Source organism: Dromaius novaehollandiae, chromosome 5, assembly GCF_036370855.1.
Source record: "Dromaius novaehollandiae isolate bDroNov1 chromosome 5, bDroNov1.hap1, whole genome shotgun sequence".
NCBI lineage: Eukaryota > Metazoa > Chordata > Aves > Casuariiformes > Dromaiidae > Dromaius > Dromaius novaehollandiae.
The window spans coordinates 12,804,479-12,821,254 of record NC_088102.1 but is presented as its reverse complement, the minus strand read 5'-3'; the positions used below and the strand labels follow the sequence as shown (position 1 = coordinate 12,821,254).

At 38.0% G+C, this 16,776-nt stretch overlaps 1 protein-coding gene across 14 annotated transcripts in view; it reads left to right on the top strand.

The window, feature by feature from the left end:
• TRAF3 (TNF receptor associated factor 3) overlaps window positions 1-16,776 on the top strand; it is a 73,202-nt gene that overhangs the window by 31,756 nt on the left and 24,670 nt on the right. For all 14 annotated transcript variants that reach the window (XM_064512053.1, XM_064512050.1, XM_064512048.1 and 11 more), the window contains 4 exons: window positions 5,797-6,053; window positions 8,933-8,984; window positions 11,253-11,357; window positions 12,320-12,487. In XM_064512053.1, coding sequence (XP_064368123.1) covers window positions 5,812-6,053; window positions 8,933-8,984; window positions 11,253-11,357; window positions 12,320-12,487 — 567 coding nt within the window. In that variant the 5' untranslated portion in view covers window positions 5,797-5,811. The remainder of the gene's footprint in view (window positions 1-5,796; window positions 6,054-8,932; window positions 8,985-11,252; window positions 11,358-12,319; window positions 12,488-16,776) is intronic.

The window sequence follows — 16,776 nt, the reverse complement described above, 5'->3', positions numbered from 1 at the left end:
ACTAGGACGCTACATTAAGTTTCTCTTTCTATTCCCCTCATAACTGCTGATTTTCATGAAACCTGTCTGTCTATTTGGTTCCCAAATGTTTTTGAGAAGCTGGCATGAACAGGAGGACAAACTGAACAATTACAAGTCTTATCTCGTGAAAGTTAAACTAAAAAGAAACCACTCCAAACTATCACAAATGACGTAATTAGGATGAGGCATTAAAGTATGGTATGTGTGTTCTTATGATTTCTAGATAGAGATAAATACATTGCTCTTTGAAGAGGAAAGGTTGGATCATGTTCACTGATGATTCTTCTGCTGTGATCTTTAGCTCCCTGTTGAACTTCAGGCTTTTTGTTTTTTTTGTTTTTTTTTTTCCCCCAGAGATTAATTTAGATATTGTGTATGTAGCACTGTTCTGATTGAATAACTTTTGATGGAAGTACAAATTTTTATTTTATTAAAAAGCTTTTTTTCCCCCCAAATAATAACTAAATTAGAATGTATCTTCTGTTAGCCCCTTCTCTGGTATCTTAACACAAACACTTACTTGAAATAACTTCTTGACCTTTTTTAATTTTAAAACTTTGTTAAAACCTTATTTGCTCTGCATTGCCAATATATTGAAATGGTCTTCATGCAGGGCACTCTGGGTGCTAAAAACTGCAGTCTTTTTCGCAATCAAAAAATTTTTGGAGGTGTTCTGGATTAGGTAAGAATTATGGAAGTTTTCTAACTTTTTCAGATACAAATTTATTCTTAGAAATAATATAAAGCCTCTATAAAATTTATGTTGTGAATTTGGTTTATTCCCTAATAAAAATATGTGGTATATGTGGTACAAAACGCTTAATGCATTTATCTAAGATATCTTCACTCTCTATGAGCACAGCTTCCTTGCTTGCACAAGGAAAGAACAAACTGCTTTTCGTATGGGAACTCCCGTGCTTTCCAATTCTTAGAATATCTTTGTCAGTAAATTATCTTTTGCTTCCAGTTTCTACCCCCCGCCCCGTACTAGTCTTAGTACGAGTCAAATGACAACAAGTTGATTTAGCCTTCACTACAGTTTTTTACAGCCTGAAACTCGATCTAGAGGTCCAGCTCATTTACAAAGTATAAAGTCTATTAGTATAGACCAGTCTATTAGTATAGGGGTTAGCACCAACATCTTTACAAGGCATAGTTTTAAAAATTAAAACAGTGGCTAACAGTTAGCTTAGAGATAGAAACTTTGAAAGTAGAGTGTGAAATGATTGAATGTTACCCTCAAAGTCCTTCTTTCTGTGTGATATAATCTGTGCTATAAAAGTGCTTAACTGCTTATTTTACAAGATGAATCTCTGTTTGGCTGCCTTTTATTGTTTAGGTATAACTGGTGTTATTTAAATCTAGTGTTAAGACCTGTGAGAGAGAGACTGCTTTTTGGAGTAATAAAGCCCCTTTCTCATGATTTTTTTTTTTTCTGTCAAATTGTTGTTCTAGATCACCACTTCTCTTGCGGAGATGTACTATGCATTTGAACTCTGCCTCCTTTCTTCTCTTCCCCCCAAACCAAATACAAAACCCCACAACTTGAGAATAACTTGTATTGAACAGGAGGGGTGACAAATGGAGCCCAGTGGGACCTCACAAACCGGTAGTCCTTGGGGGGGGGGGGGGGCGGGGGGCAGGCAGCATCACACCTCTGATGACCAGAATGGTCTCTGCTTCTGTTGATCTGCAGAAGTGTGGATATAGGTGTGTTGACTGCTTAAGAGGTAGCCAAAAGAATGTAACAAATAGTGGACAGAACCAGCTGTGGAGGCTCTGCCTCTTTCTTGTACATTGATCGGTTCTGAAAGACGAATGTTTAAGGTTTAACAGTTTGTCCAACAGATTCTGAGATTTAAAAAACATCCAAAAGTCATTCATTCCTTTGTTGTGATGATTCTTCCCAGAGATAAGGAACTGGAGCTTGACAGCTAGTGATGAAACAGGAGTTAAGATTTAATTTCCTGACCAAGGACCAAAGTCTTTTTGACTTCAAAGCATCTTGCCATGCCTTGAGGAGTCAGAGGTCCCACTAGGTGTGGCCTGTCTTGAACATTCTAGCCAGACCCATCTCTGGGCTTCCTAGAAGGGTTTAATATTCACTACTGTAGGTGCGTAGTAACTTACTGAGGTGTGACTTAAGCTTGGCAGTTTGAAGCATGGTTATGAGCGTATAGCCTGACTCCTGCTGTTAAAGGTTCCTGAAAAGGAAAAGAAGGCATTGCGGATGACACCCTGTAGTGGTATGTAAACTATAATGGAAAGCGGTTTGCAGGAGTGTGGCAGCTGAAATCTTTGTATTACCCACGCTTGTGTTCCTTGCTGATCCTGTATACACATGTAATAGCATGTAACTCATATGCATGATGAAAGAGCTCCACGCATACAAGTCTGATTTGTGTGTGCATTTTGAGATAAATGTCAAGCCCCCCCGACCCTTTTGTTAAATGCAGCTCTTTGGTTATAATAAAATAGTTCTTGGTGCTCTTTTAACCTCAGTTCTCTGTTGTATTTTAACAAAGTACTCTATGAATGGCTTCCTCTTTTTTTTACTGTATAAGAAAATGCTTGCTGTTCAGAATATTGTGGAAGAGAATTCCTCACCCTGCTGGCGACTGTGATGCTGCACTCTTTTAGCTTTTCCTGTCTGACATTATTCTTCATAAAACAAAAATGTTTTATGAAGCTGAAGCGCACAAATCTCACTGTTAGGCATATTGCATAGTAAATTTTATTTATCAGTGTGCTTTCTCGTTATTTTCTGTGACAATATATCCAATATGTCAGTTCAAAAAGTGGAATCCTGTGGAGCCTTGTGCAGCTATTTTGGTATGAAATTTCTTGCCAGCTGACAATCCAGCTCCTTAGCAGTTTCATATCTCTATGAAACTCTCACCTGCTTTTCATTCTGTATTCAGTACTCTTTCTCAGTTAAATCTTGAATATTCTCTCCACCCCACCTCCTTCTGACTAATTACTCAATTTCCGTGAAGAAATAATAATATTGAAAGACTGCACATCTTTAATTATCTTTAGTTTCTTTTTGTTTGGAAGAAAATAAGGAAACGGGCATTCAGTAGTTGTGTGTTACAACTTCCAAATTTGGGAACTTTGTGTTCTCCTGATTTACTAATGGTCCTTTCAGATGGCTCTTTTTCTAAATTTCTTCTGTGGGTCAGAATCAGACTGCCTCTTGTTTTATCCTGGCACTTTAAGGAAAAAAGGCTAATGTTATCACATTCCCTGTGTTATTGTTCTCACTGGTGAATGTGCTTGAAGTTGGCTGCTGAGTTCAGGAGTTGATAGTAGAGGTATCAAAGATGATAACAGAATACATGTGAGAATATGCAGTTGCAGGGGGAGGAGAAGCAAATTATAAATCAGCAGAGAACTTGAAACCTTTACAGATTCCTGAACTGCAAGCTTCGAATGGAGTTCTTCTCACAGTCATCCACAGGATGAAAAAGCATAGGTAACCATGTTTCATTGATTCGGATGCTTATGGAATTGCAATTTTTCTTTTTTTCCTCTCTCCAGCTAATCTTTTTTTCTCACAGCTTCAACAAACTGCCAAGTCCTAAGCCCAGAACTGGGCTCTCTTTTGTTCAGCCATGGATGTTCAGCAATGCCAGTCATGTCTTGGAGCAGTCTCTAAAGCTAAACTACTTTCATTAGCTGCTTTCCTTTCTCACCCATGACAGTTCTCTAACCTCCTTATCTCCCAGATTCTTGTTCTCAGCATTATGTCTCATTTCTTGTATGCTGGTTACAATCTCCTGAAGCCCCTCTTTAGTGCCATCAATCTGTTCTTGATGCTTGCTGCTTAAACTCTAGTTCAGGCTTTACTTAATTCCCTGGGCTGACTTAGTCTGGTTTTCCTCATTTTAACGAGTAAGTGCAAGTTACTTTCAGTTCAACAGTGATTTTTCTCATGTTTCTTCAGATTGTTCTGCCAAGGCACCAGGCTCTGCAGTCTTTGAAGACTAGACCAGGAGCAGACAGACATCTATTCAAATTATGGACCAGACTTCATATTTCCCCTTCCTGTTATTGTAGAAACTTTTTTTTCCTGATGGTTTTGAATATGACTTAGTCATTGGGCTCAAGTACTGATTTATGAGGATGGTTTCCTTAGACTCTCTCTGCATAATGGAGAGGCAGAAAGAGGCTTTCTGGTGGTGGTGGTGGTGGTTGGGTGTTGGGGCACTGATGTGTGGATTCCGCTGGCTCTACCCTTGCTCTGTTGGCATGGGTAAATACATGAAATGGTATCAGTGAGAAGTTGCAATGATTTTTGTCTTTTGTTTCTAGAAAGAAAAGTTGGCATCAGAAACCAAGGAAAGAGAAATTTCCTTGTCTGTTTAGTCTCCCTGGAGCATTCTATGCTTAAAGTTAGGCAGTATGACTTTCTCTGATATATTAGCTCTGAAGCTGCAGATGCAGAAATGAACTATAAGGAGATATGTTTAATTACAAATACTTGCTTTAGATTTAGCAAAGGAAGCTACAAGATTACAAAAACTACGTAAAAGAAGAAAGTGTGGGTTTGTGCGTTTGGGACGTGAGGTATTTGACTCCCTCTGGTACTGATAGAACTTACTGTTATAAATGAGAAATGAACTGTGCTTCATTTCTTCATTCTGCTTCCTAAAGTTGAATTATAACTGTAGTGGTTAGGAGTTAATTGTAGAGTAGTGAAAAAAGTTGATACTTCAAATGTCAGTTAACATGGAAGGAGAATTGAAGTATGCCTTTCTTTTGCAAATAGGTGGGTATTTCTCTTGTGTAGATAGGTGGTGGTGTATCCTCCAACTGTGCTTTCTCCTTTAACTACTGAGGTTTTTTGTTAAGATCACTTAGACTTTTTTTGATCACAAGGTAAGCTGTGAAATTATTCAAAGCCATTTTTATGATTTATCTTAGGGTATTCTTCCTCTGTTGCTCTGCCAATTCTTTGCATGCTGACCTAAAATCATTGCAGTCCGGGATAATAGGCACTGTAATTCAGTCTTCAACCACGTTAATTATTTTCTCAGCTGCCTGCCAATTGTGCTTAATCCTGGTGAATTAATAAAGCAGCCATGTTATGTAGACCTATTTCTCCTGGCAATTAGACTTATCACCTTTTCTCTTCATGTGGGAATGTATGATGAAAAGGTTGGAAGGTGTTTAATGAGTAAAAGCCCATCATTTCTTTCTAAAACAGACTTAAAACAGTATGTCTTACACATTGCTGCTGAATGGGGTGGACAGTAAAAGTTGACAGTGGAGCTGCATAGACTCCATATACTTTGTATAGGACACTGGTAGTTCTGCACCTTTCACAGTAGCATGTGAGTAGTGTTGTGCATAGTAGTGTACCAGTGCACCCTCTTCTGCACTCCCCCTGCTGTCTCCTTTAATGGTATCACTTCAATAACAAGGATGTTTTTCAGAGATAGAGATGGAGGAATATGAACCCTGCTGTTATTTGTCCCTGGCTGTGCTCACAGTTAACTAAGACTATGCTTTCAGGTGCAGGATTTAAGTCTTGATCTTCTGAAGCCTTTGAAAAAAGTAGAATATTTTACAGATTTGCTACCTGTAATATACTTATGCATATGTGGTCACTTTACATACATACTATGTTCACATGATGCATGGACACATCTGTTTTTAGTGCTTTCTGTAATAATGTAGTCTATCAGAAATGCTGTATTTGTCGTGTTTTATTTAAGTGGGACAAAGGGTGTTCATTTCTCACAGGTTTCTTATTTTATTTCTGCTTTACAGAAATTATCCTAGAGCATGGACGCCAGTAAAAAGACAGAACCCCCTTTATCTGTAGAAATGGTACAACAAAGGGCCAATCCTGATCGCAGTCCTTCAGCATCAATTTATGTTCCAGAACAAGGCGGCTACAAAGAGAAATTTGTAAATGCAGTGGAGGATAAGTATAAATGTGAAAAATGTCATCTCATTTTATGCAATCCTAAACAGACTGAATGTGGACACAGATACTGTGAGACCTGCATGAATGCCTTGTTAAGGTATGTTTCCTGTTGTGATAAGACATGTTCATAGCTTTAAACCTTGTGAACTGCTGAAAATAGTACGGACTTCACAATAGTTTTATGAATACCTTAAGCTAATGCCTTGACTGGAAGCAATCTTCTGCTTGTTGCTTGCTTGCTTATTTCTCACTCGTGCTTGTGCAAGCATTTGTGTGTTCATACTGGCTTGGTAACTTTTTTTTTTGTTAAATTAGTTTTAGTGTGGATCGGGATGAGATTAAGTAAGCTTTCCATAAATACTATTGAAACTGTGGCGGAGGCGTTTCAATCATATGTAGTGATGCATTATAGAAGAATTTCATTGCCTATGCGGTGTAGAGCTAGTAGCCTTTTCGCTTGACTGCCAGCTCTACTATTTTGGTGCAGAATTCATTTAATAATGTGAATTCATGCCTGTGGAAGCCTTCAGAGGCTCCTTAGAGTGAAAGTACCTAACCTAGCTGTGGACCCAACCTTACAGTTGAGCCTTGGGCCTCTTGGATAAACTTGATTGCTTGTAGAGCTTCCTTTCCCAATAGCCCTTATAGCTGTGTGTCCTGAGGCTTTGTAACTGTTGGTTATGTGGGTTCCAGTAGGGTCAGGAAGGCTGGCTTGCTTAGTACTGAGATTTTTAGATTGGAGTGCACAATGTGTGAGTGAACTTTATGGACATAAAATGTATGCTGAGAGAGGCAAGTCTTTCCTGTTTTAGGTAAAAATAAAAATACAGTCATTTAAAAATCCACCTTCTAAGAAATATTTGTTTGTGAGTAGAAGTATGTTTCTTTGCCTCTCGGCTTTGAGGTATCACTACTGATTGTGTTCAGTTGTGTGATTTTAAAGCTTAGTCTAATGTATGGAGAGCAGTCTGCAAGCTTTAGTCTCTTGGGGCAAATAAGTAGTCAGTACTCCCACTGTATTATTGGGAATACAGAGATGCAGAAGAGAAGGAACTCACTGGATGTTGAACACTGTGCTAGTAACAGAGAGGATTTGACTTTGAAAGGTCTTTGTGATCTCCTGTGTATTTCTTGTGACTGTCCTGACTCTTGTCTGTAGTTTATATTTCACTTGCATCTTCCTGAGATTATAATATTTCCAAGTCAGGACTACATGCAGCATGGTAGAAGAGACAGGAAGATATTACATTCCCCTGTCACATGATAGAGTACCTTTGTACTGTTCAAATGGGAGCAAGAGGTCATCCACTCTTGTAGCTTTTTGTGCTACTGCAGCGTGCCAAATTTAAAAGAAAAAAAAAACCCCTCACTCAACAGCGAAAATAGGCTTTCTTTCAGTACATATTTTCAGGTGAGGTATAGTCTGTGTTTAAGAAATGCAGTTACTTCTTTCTGAATGTGTTTTTGGAAAGATCTTACATGGTTAATAACAATGACTGCAGAAAAGCAAACACTTGGCATGCTTGGATGTGTGCAGATGGTCTGAGCAGATCCTTAGCAATCCAAGCAGTTACAATTCTGGCATTGCTGGAATCTGGGCAATTTTTCTTCCCTGCTGTAAGACATACACATGTGCCTATTACACTGCAGCCAGAATATGTGTAATTTTACCTTCCTGTCTTACTAACCAGTCTTTTATTGAAAAGGGTGCATGGGTAAGACCACCACACTACATCTATCATGCTAACTTTTCACTCTAGATATTTCATATGAGCTATTATTTTAGTGTTTGTTGCAAACAAACGCTTTAGTAAAATTTATTTTACAGCTCTTTTTTTGAAAAATAAAAATGTGTGCCATAAAACTGGAAGCAAACTAAATATACGTTGTTTCTGTGCTTGGCACAAAATTTTTCATTCAGTGTCATATGCTGCTGCACACACACTGATTACATGCCAGCTAGTTCTGTTCCAGGGTTATTTGAGGACAAAGGATTGGGAGGCAGTGTAGATAACACAATAAAGATGTCTACTCAGTATGCAGCAGTAGTTTAAAAGAGCAAGTGGGGATGCTTGAGTGCATTCAATAAAAACTAGAAAAGGATGAGATTGTATTAAACACTATATACTCTCAAGTGGATTAGTTTCCAATTTTTTTTTTCTTAAAAAAATATTACCGATACTGAAGCTGCAAGGTATAAAAGATGCTCAGAAATATTATGAGACTCGCATAGCATGGTCAGTTCAGGGAACAGAAGCCAGTGAGATGATTTGATTGAAATAATCAAACTGATTCAGCCTTTTACACTTCTCCACAATGCTACTAACAGCAGCAACTTATCTATGCTATCGAAGAGATGCTTTATAAAAGAATTTAGCTCTTGCCTAGTGCTTTTCATCCATAGATCTCAAAGTGCTTTGCAAGGGAGATCAGTATGACTATCTCCATCTTACCTGGGGAGATGGAGCTAGAAAGAAATGAAGGGATTTACCTTAGGACATCTAGCAGATCAGGACAGGAAACATCTATAGAAACCCAGATGCCTACACTCCAGTTTCAGTCTGCTAGACTACTCTGTCCCCCAGTCTACCTGCTATGCAAGATGCCCCAAATCTTGCCAATTTTGCCTGTTTGCACTGGTAGGTTGAGAAATAATGAGAACTGGTGGATCGGGGCAGGCTTTAAAATTGGGAATGAATTTTGACTTATTCAAGAAAACACTGTGCAGCTGGCTAGAGGCATCGTGGTTGTTTTACTTTCTCAGGAATGCCAGCTATTGTGCATTGAAAACTCAGATTTCAAATCTCTTGAAAAGATATCACATTATCATTAATAATGAACTGTGTTAACTTTTAACAATTGAAAAGCAATTATTGAATAACCATATCTAAGTAAAATGTCTCTAAAGCTGAAATTTTTGTACTGTAGAAATTCAGATGAGTTAAATTTTTTTTCTCTGTTTTATTTTCTCTCCAGTTCCTCTACTCCAAAATGTACTGCGTGTCAAGAAAGCATAGTAAAAGATAAGGTATTACTGTTAAAACTGTTTCATACTCAAGAGTATTGAATAACATATATGAGATGTGTTAGTGCTTTGTGGGAATTGTTTTGTAAGCCTAATAAACTACCTGGGGAAGATAATTTTGTTACAAAATTCAAGCCGTATATTCTGTACTTGGAGACAGCTCAGTTTTTACTGTTAGCCACATGGCAGAAGACAATGTGCCAGCTTCATCCCTAATGGTCCAGCCAGGTGTCACATCCTGTTTTCAGAGCAGGGAGCTGCAGCTGTTCTCCTTTCAACAAGAAATAATATATCTCCTGTAGGGATACTGAGACTGTGACAGATCTAGGCAAAACTTACTCCTGGTTTGGCTCCAGATCAGTGACTACTGTTTGAATAATCTTGTTTTACAATGTATTATTCTATGAAACACACTGGAACCAAAACAGTGTGGAGTTGCAGTAATCATAATGGAATCAGAGCCTTTTTATATAGATATGTTATTTCACTGATACCTCCTTTACTGTTTTTCACAGGAAAACTTTGTTTTGCCTTTGAAAGGTTTAGCGTAAAGAAAATTTTTTTTGATGTAGTATATGGTTTATGCAGTTTTTACACAAGATGCTTCTGAAGGGTTTAGTGAATTCTTTACTATCTAAATAAATTCTTCTAGTAGTAAGTATTTTCAAGGAAAGATGAGCGGTTATGCTAGGCTCTCCTTGTTTTAACACAAAACAGTTCTCTGAACAGTGCTGGATGTAATTCAGTTTTGACATGATGGCCTGTCTAGGATCTCAGACCAGTGATGACAATGTCTAGCTTGTTCATCCTGTCAGTTGGCGGTATCATGACTTCCTAGCTCCTGATATACACAAATGGGCACATACGTTACAAAACTTCAAATTCTTCTAACACAGGAGGAAGGCATGAAGGGCAACGTATATTAAATGTTTGTTAGACTAACTCTGCAAGTCAGTGATTTTCATGAAACTGGAGACCTCTCTTTTTCCCACAGAATACCGATGCCCAGAATCACTAAAGCATTTTTAGGCAGTCCTGGCAAAACTATTTCAAAATTATTTTATTCTCCTACCTGCAATAGGTAAAACCATACCCTTGTTACACTGTGAATTATTTTGAAAAAATACTTGAGTGCCAGCATTGATTATTCAAGTGAGATTTGTTGATTCATTAAACTTCACTGGTGCATCTGAAAAGTAAACAGAAACCAATGGCCTGTATCAGACAATAGATCGGATGAGGATGGTTGCAGTGTTTCCTCCTTTACCGATGCTGGGAATAGCATCACAGTGACTGTGGACAGACCTGATCATAACCCCCCCCCCCCCTTTTTTTTTCTTTTTTCTTAACGGTGCAGAACACTTCTGTGATTACATTATCCATTTGGCATTCACAGTATCACAAAACTGAGTTTCTTAATAAAGTAATCCTTTGAGATTTCTAAATAGTCATGAAGGCAATTGCAATTAACTAGAAGTTTTTGTCCCTTCATTTTGGACTTCAAAGTAGCAGTAATGCTCTTCAACCCCCTTTCCTGGTTTCTACCCTCAGCAACAGGACTTCTTGACAGTGCTAACTGCTCTTTGGCTCTTAATCAGTGATCTCTGTCTTTTATGGGATATCACCTGTAATAGGTTAAAAATCCAAATCCCCAAGCTCTCTACTTCTAACTTTTTGCAGCTCTGTTATAGACAAAAAAGGCCAGAAAGGCTTTTAAACATTAAAATAGAGAGATTTTTAAAGCCTACTCATCTGTGAAATAACCCTCCTCCAATCGAAGAACTCAAAATTTCTGTAAGTAGGTGTTAGCACTGAAGTGTAAACAGTCTAGTGACTGTGTGACTGCCTTTCTTAAAATCCCCAACCCTCTAAACAGCTGTGCATTGGCTCTTTTGTGTCTTATGGTACCATACTTAATACAACAGCTTTCTAAATAATAGTTCTAGCTTATGCAGGTCTATTATTGTCAAGTAAATGACAGAAGTCTTAGTCCTTTCTTTTCCTTTCCCATATACTGTATTTATAGTAAAAGTGAAATAAATAGTAGAGCATCCGTCCAAATATTTTCTTTCACTGGGCTGGTTCATGGCAGAGGAATCTTGGTGATATGCGCATGTAAGAAAATTTGAATGGTTGGGTTTTATTTCTGGCATATAAAGGTAGAATTAAATGGCATTGCTGTAGTGGAATTGCATGACTTCTACTTTATTTGAACTTGAATATTCTTGAGTGGTTTTAAATTTCTAAAAGGAAGTGACTTCTGATTTTCAGGTATTTAAGGATAATTGTTGCAGGAGAGAACTACTTGCCCTTCAGATATACTGCAGAAATGAAAACAAGGGCTGTAAAGAACAACTATCTTTGGGTCAATTACTGGTAAGTAACCTAACATAGTCATAAGTTGCTTTTTGAGATAAAGAAGGAGAAGGAATGTTGCAAATGAAAACCCCAGTCTGTTTCTCGATTAGGTCATGGTAGCGGTTAATCTGATGACTAATAAATGTCGGAATAGTGTTAAATTGTTTAGAAATTCTGCTTTTTGATGACCTGTAAGGAATTGTAATAAAAAGTCAAGAGGTTCTGTGACAGTGATACAGTGGAATACAAACACATGATACAAACAGGAACTGAAGGGAGAGCCAAAACCAGGGAAAGATTGTAATGTGTACTTTACAAGTGTGAGAAGTTTGAATTCCTTTTTGGTGTCTCTCTTTGAATTTTCTTGGTGTCTTTTTAAATATTTTTATCTCTCTGTTTATTGGTTTGTTACCAGTTTTGGTCTTCTGATGTAAGTTGCGGTTGATGCTTGGAGTTGTCAAAGGTTTGACATCTCCAGACTTGTAGCTTAGTTTCATGAAGGTGTAACATAGCTGTAATCCAATAGTTTGACAATCAGAAGGGATGGTTACACAGTAGTCTGCAACGAGATGTGTAGGTACTTAAACTTGTTTTGAATGAGCTAGCTCATATACTGACACTAAAGTAGCATATATATTTGTATGGGATAATATACCTTAAAAAAAGAATGTTTACCGTTGATTAAATTAGCTCGTGTGGAATTTCTGCTGTGTTAGAATGATTTCAGTGCCAAGCCAGCTCAGGTATGTCTGTATCGCGCTGACAGCTGCTCTTCAGGTAAATGGAGTGCAATGTCAGAAATGTATTCCTGAGTAGATTTATTACTGTTTGCTCTTGCACAATATTGTGTGCAGGTATCTTTGCTTACTATAGTTCTAAGCTTACTTTGGTTCTGAACTTACTTATTGTGGGATGTCTTCTAAGGACAGAGGAAATGCACAGAACTTAGGTGGCTTGACTATTTCTTTTCAATCTTTCAGACGCATTTGAAAACTGACTGTCAGTTTGAAGAACTTCCGTGTCCTCGTGCTGATTGCAAAGAAAAAATACTGAGAAAAGACTTGCCAGACCATGTAGAGAAGACCTGCAAATACCGGGAGACAACTTGTAAATACTGTAAAAGCCAAGTCCCAATGATTACGTTGCAGGTGCAGTATTTCTTTGTATGTAGAACAAGATTCCATATATTATGTGGAATAGCAACTCTCCTTGTGCTTCTGTTTAGCTGTCAACAGAGTATTGGCCACTCAGCCTAAATCACTAAGTTGAAAAAGAAAAATAGGCTGACTTAACATAATCATAGAATAGTTGAGGTTGGCAGGGACCTGTGGAGAGGTCCAACCCCCCTTGCTCAAGCAGCATCACCTAGAGCAGGGTGGCCAGGACCATGTCCAGTCAGGTTTTGAATATCTCCAAGGGTGGAGACTCCCCAGCCTCTCTGGGCAACCTATTGCAGTATTCAAGCACCCTGACAGTGAAAAAGCGTTTTCTTATGTTCAATAGTAAAACTTTCAAGCTTCAAAACTTTCAAAACACGTTTTTGCTGTGGAAGCACCATCTGCTGCATTGCCTGGGAAACGTTTTCTTTGTTTTTCTAATGTTCAGCTATTGCATTTTAGAAAAGAAAATCACATCTATTGAATAATATTGATCCTAAAGTAACTTTTGCCATGCTTTTCGATTTTCCATAAACTGATATAGTACACGAAACTACCATTGTAACAATTAAATGTTATGCAGGAAAAACATGAGCATAGCAATCAACTGAAGTAATAGCACCTTTCTATCTAGCCCTTTTTGGGTCCTTTGTGAGCTGTTATGAAAAGAAAGGAGGAAACAGTGCAACATCAAAATGTGTCTTAGCAGGACCAGTAATGGTACCTGTTATGCCTAGAGAGTGTTACTGCTATTCTTGGCATACGAGTAGCTTGTCTGATACGCACCTTGTTGTGCTGCAGCATGAAGATTGAGAAAGCCATACTTATTTAACATGGTAGAATTGTAACTTGAGTGTGTTTGCATTATTTCCCATTGCACTGTATGATGCTGAATCCCTCTTACTATAATTTTAATATTTATTTTTACTCTATTTGTATAGTTTCTATAGCTTGATAGTCTCAGATTTCAGAGCCTCTTAGTATAGTAAGAGTGATCAAAACTTCATTTTCATTTGTACTTTTTGCTATTGTTATTAGGTAAAGTCTCACAGTGATGAGAAGCACTCCTTGCAGAGAGGTTCACTATGAAAAGGCATAGGCAGGATCTTTTCAAGTTCTGATCTGTCTTTCACTTACGAGTATATACTTGCAAAGTTTGGTGCTTTGATAATTGTGTGTTATCTAGCCTAAGGTGGCTGAGATGTGAAAATAAGCAGAGATTAAGTTTACACTATATTCTTGCAGTTTCATCTTTACCTTGGTATCAGAATGTTTATGTAGATATGTTATGGATGCTGTTCTCCCAGAATTTTGTTTAGATTAGAAATTATGTTAGACAAAGAATGACATTCAAGAATGCCTAGAGTCTTAACTGACAAAGTCAGTGAGTATTAGATGAGTCTTGCTGTACAGCTAGATTTCCATATCTAACCAATACACTTGTAAGCTGCTTGTAGGCACTTTTTTTTTTGTACCGGCAGTGGCAGTGCAGTTGCAGTGCACTTAAGTTGTAAGAGTCTGAAATCATCCTAACCTTTTTTTGAAGAGCACAGAACTCTGTTTTAGTTTAAGAAATCTGTCTTTAATCAAGTGTCGAGGGATTTAACATTTTTCTCAAAAAGAAATGTGTTTTTATGAAAACTTTGAACTACCAATAGCTTTCAAGATGCACAGGAGAGCGGAGACAAGTTTTAGTCTATCAGTTTGTTTTAATTCTCAGTGATTCATATTTTAGATACTCTTGTTGGTAACAAGAATGGCATATTACTCTCAACTGCCGAAAAGAGTATTTGTTCTCTTCCAGAATCTTCAGCAGTAGAATTTTGAGTTGCTGTCAGGGGCGATAACACTTACTTATCCAAAGAGCTTTGTTTAAATGTAGTTTCATATTGAGATGTTGCTATTTTGCTTGTAGTAAAGTTGTACCACTATTCACCTTCCTTTAATGTTCTAAATGAGGCTATGTTTGTAAATCACAGCATTTCCAAGGAATGTTGAGTGTTCTAATATGGTATTTGATTTCTATGTCTCAGTACATATAAAAGAAAAATACAGTTTTGCTTCCATGTTGCTTTATGGATGCAAAAGCATTCACAGTTAGAAGATTAGCAATTGCCTGGTACTGCTTGTTACTGTTTTTATTGACTAGATGTGATTATATAAATGCCGATGGCTTTGTGTTGTGGCCTGATAAAGTGTTACCTAATTCTACTTTAGTAATGAGAATTAGAAGCTTAATGAGACTATATAATCAAATGAAGGGCTTGTTTTGACTTTTCGGTTCAGTTTTCTCACCTGGAGCTTGAGTTCCTCTGTAGCTTCTGTAGCCTATCTTTTTTTTAATGTATGAAAAACTGAAGCAGGCCTCAGTGACTTGAACTGAAAATGGTGATAGAGGGAGTGTGCCAAGAAAAAAGATATGCAAATGAAAACAAAAATAATTTTACTGGAGCACATATGGTTCATGTCTTCATAGAATCCCATGACCTGTGGGGTAGGAAATCCCCATTGTTGAAGACAAACTCTTTAGTTAGCAATGTTAGTTTGCCTTTTTTTAGATTGTATTAGTCTTGCCTGCACTGTCACTAGGTGAGTTAACTTGTCAATTGCTTTTCTTTTATTTGACCCATACATACATACATACGTATTTTATTACAAAGCTACCCTCTTCATCCTGTAATTTCTGGCAGACAAGGCTGCTGTATTGTTAAAGCAAAAATAATAGCCTGAAATGCTTCTGAATTGTTCTGTTTCTCTATGGATAATCCTCAAGACTTAAAAGTGCTTTACCTATAAAACTGGTAATTGGATAGCAGTACTATGGTGCAGACCTGGAAGGGCAGCATTACTTAGAGCCTAGGCTGTTCCCTACAGCCCTGGCCACAGAAAGGTGGTCCTAGGCAGACCTTGCCAAGGCAGTCTGGACTCTGCTCCATGGGCCGACAGACAGCTGAGCTGTTCACAGGCCAGGACAGCCCCCAGGGCAGATGTGAGACGTTGTCACCTTGCTTCCTTGCCACTGCTCTGGAACCAGCCATATTCCCAATGTGGCACTGTGACTCTGGTGAGCCGTATCAATATCCTACTTGCCTGTCATCTGTGCCAGATGCTCTGCATGTGGCATCACCTGAGTTATAGGCAGCACTGGGCTTTTGTTTTTGTATGCTTGGCAACATGTGAATTTAACTGATCAGTAAGAAAAGGATTCTGCCACTGGAATAAGGTTAGTCTGGTATATCCTGAAGTCATTGAAAAAAGTTCCCCTTGATCTCATTGATGTGCTTTGGGATTTGGAGTGAGGAGGAGAACTGGAGCGAAGGCCATAAGTAAGTTGCATGTTGCCTTTTTATTAGGAACTGTGAGTGAACTTTTAGCAAATACTTCATAGAAGTTGCCAGATCATTTGTATAGATTAGAGAAAAGAGAAAGTTACAATTATGGGATGAATGTTAGAATGAAATGTTTTTTTTTTTTATTTTTTAGTTTTATATTTGCTAAACAGAGAGGTTTGTAGGAGAGTAGGTTCCCAATGCTGCTGGTAGCCTATGTTGTCTCTTTAACCCAATAACACGTGTGTTCAGAGTAGGGGAAGGTTTCATGTTCAGTGTCTTAGTGTGTCTGAACAGAAATGGCCCTATATCTGTCATTCATTGGGAGAGTACCCTGGTCATCATGATAGAGCTTATTTGGGGGAGAGGTATTGTCAGTCTGTTGTGTTAGCGTTGCTCTTGTTCGAGTAGCCATCTCCTGGTGGGGAGGGATCAATCTAGCTCCCTCTTCCCCCCTGTTAGGAGGATATCCCAACTACCAGGCTAAGGAGTAACTTAAGCTTTCTTGCTTTCTGTCTTTGTGACTGTCCACATGTGTTATACTCAGGAACTAGTGTGAGTAGGAGAGTGTGCAGGGTAGATCTACATCACAACAGTATTTCTGATGTTCTGTTTTTGGAAATAAGGAGGTACACACTTTCAAATATTCTCATATTCATGGCAGAGATTTGAGGCAAAGCCTCTCGCATCTCAGAGTTTGTGTCTCCTTTACGTCTTGGTTTTGTGTCAAAAATAAACATCATTACCAGACATTACTGCTACCTGTTCTTCCTTTGTAGCAGTCTTACACACCTAACCCTTTGTTTCCTTCTTTTCTTAACTACCAGAAATGAAACAATTTTTTTCAGGTTGAATGAAACATTTCAATTGACACAAAGCAAAATTTTTTTTCCAGATTTTTCATTTTAATGAGGAAAAACAGAAAAGAAATGTAAATTCATTTTGACTGGA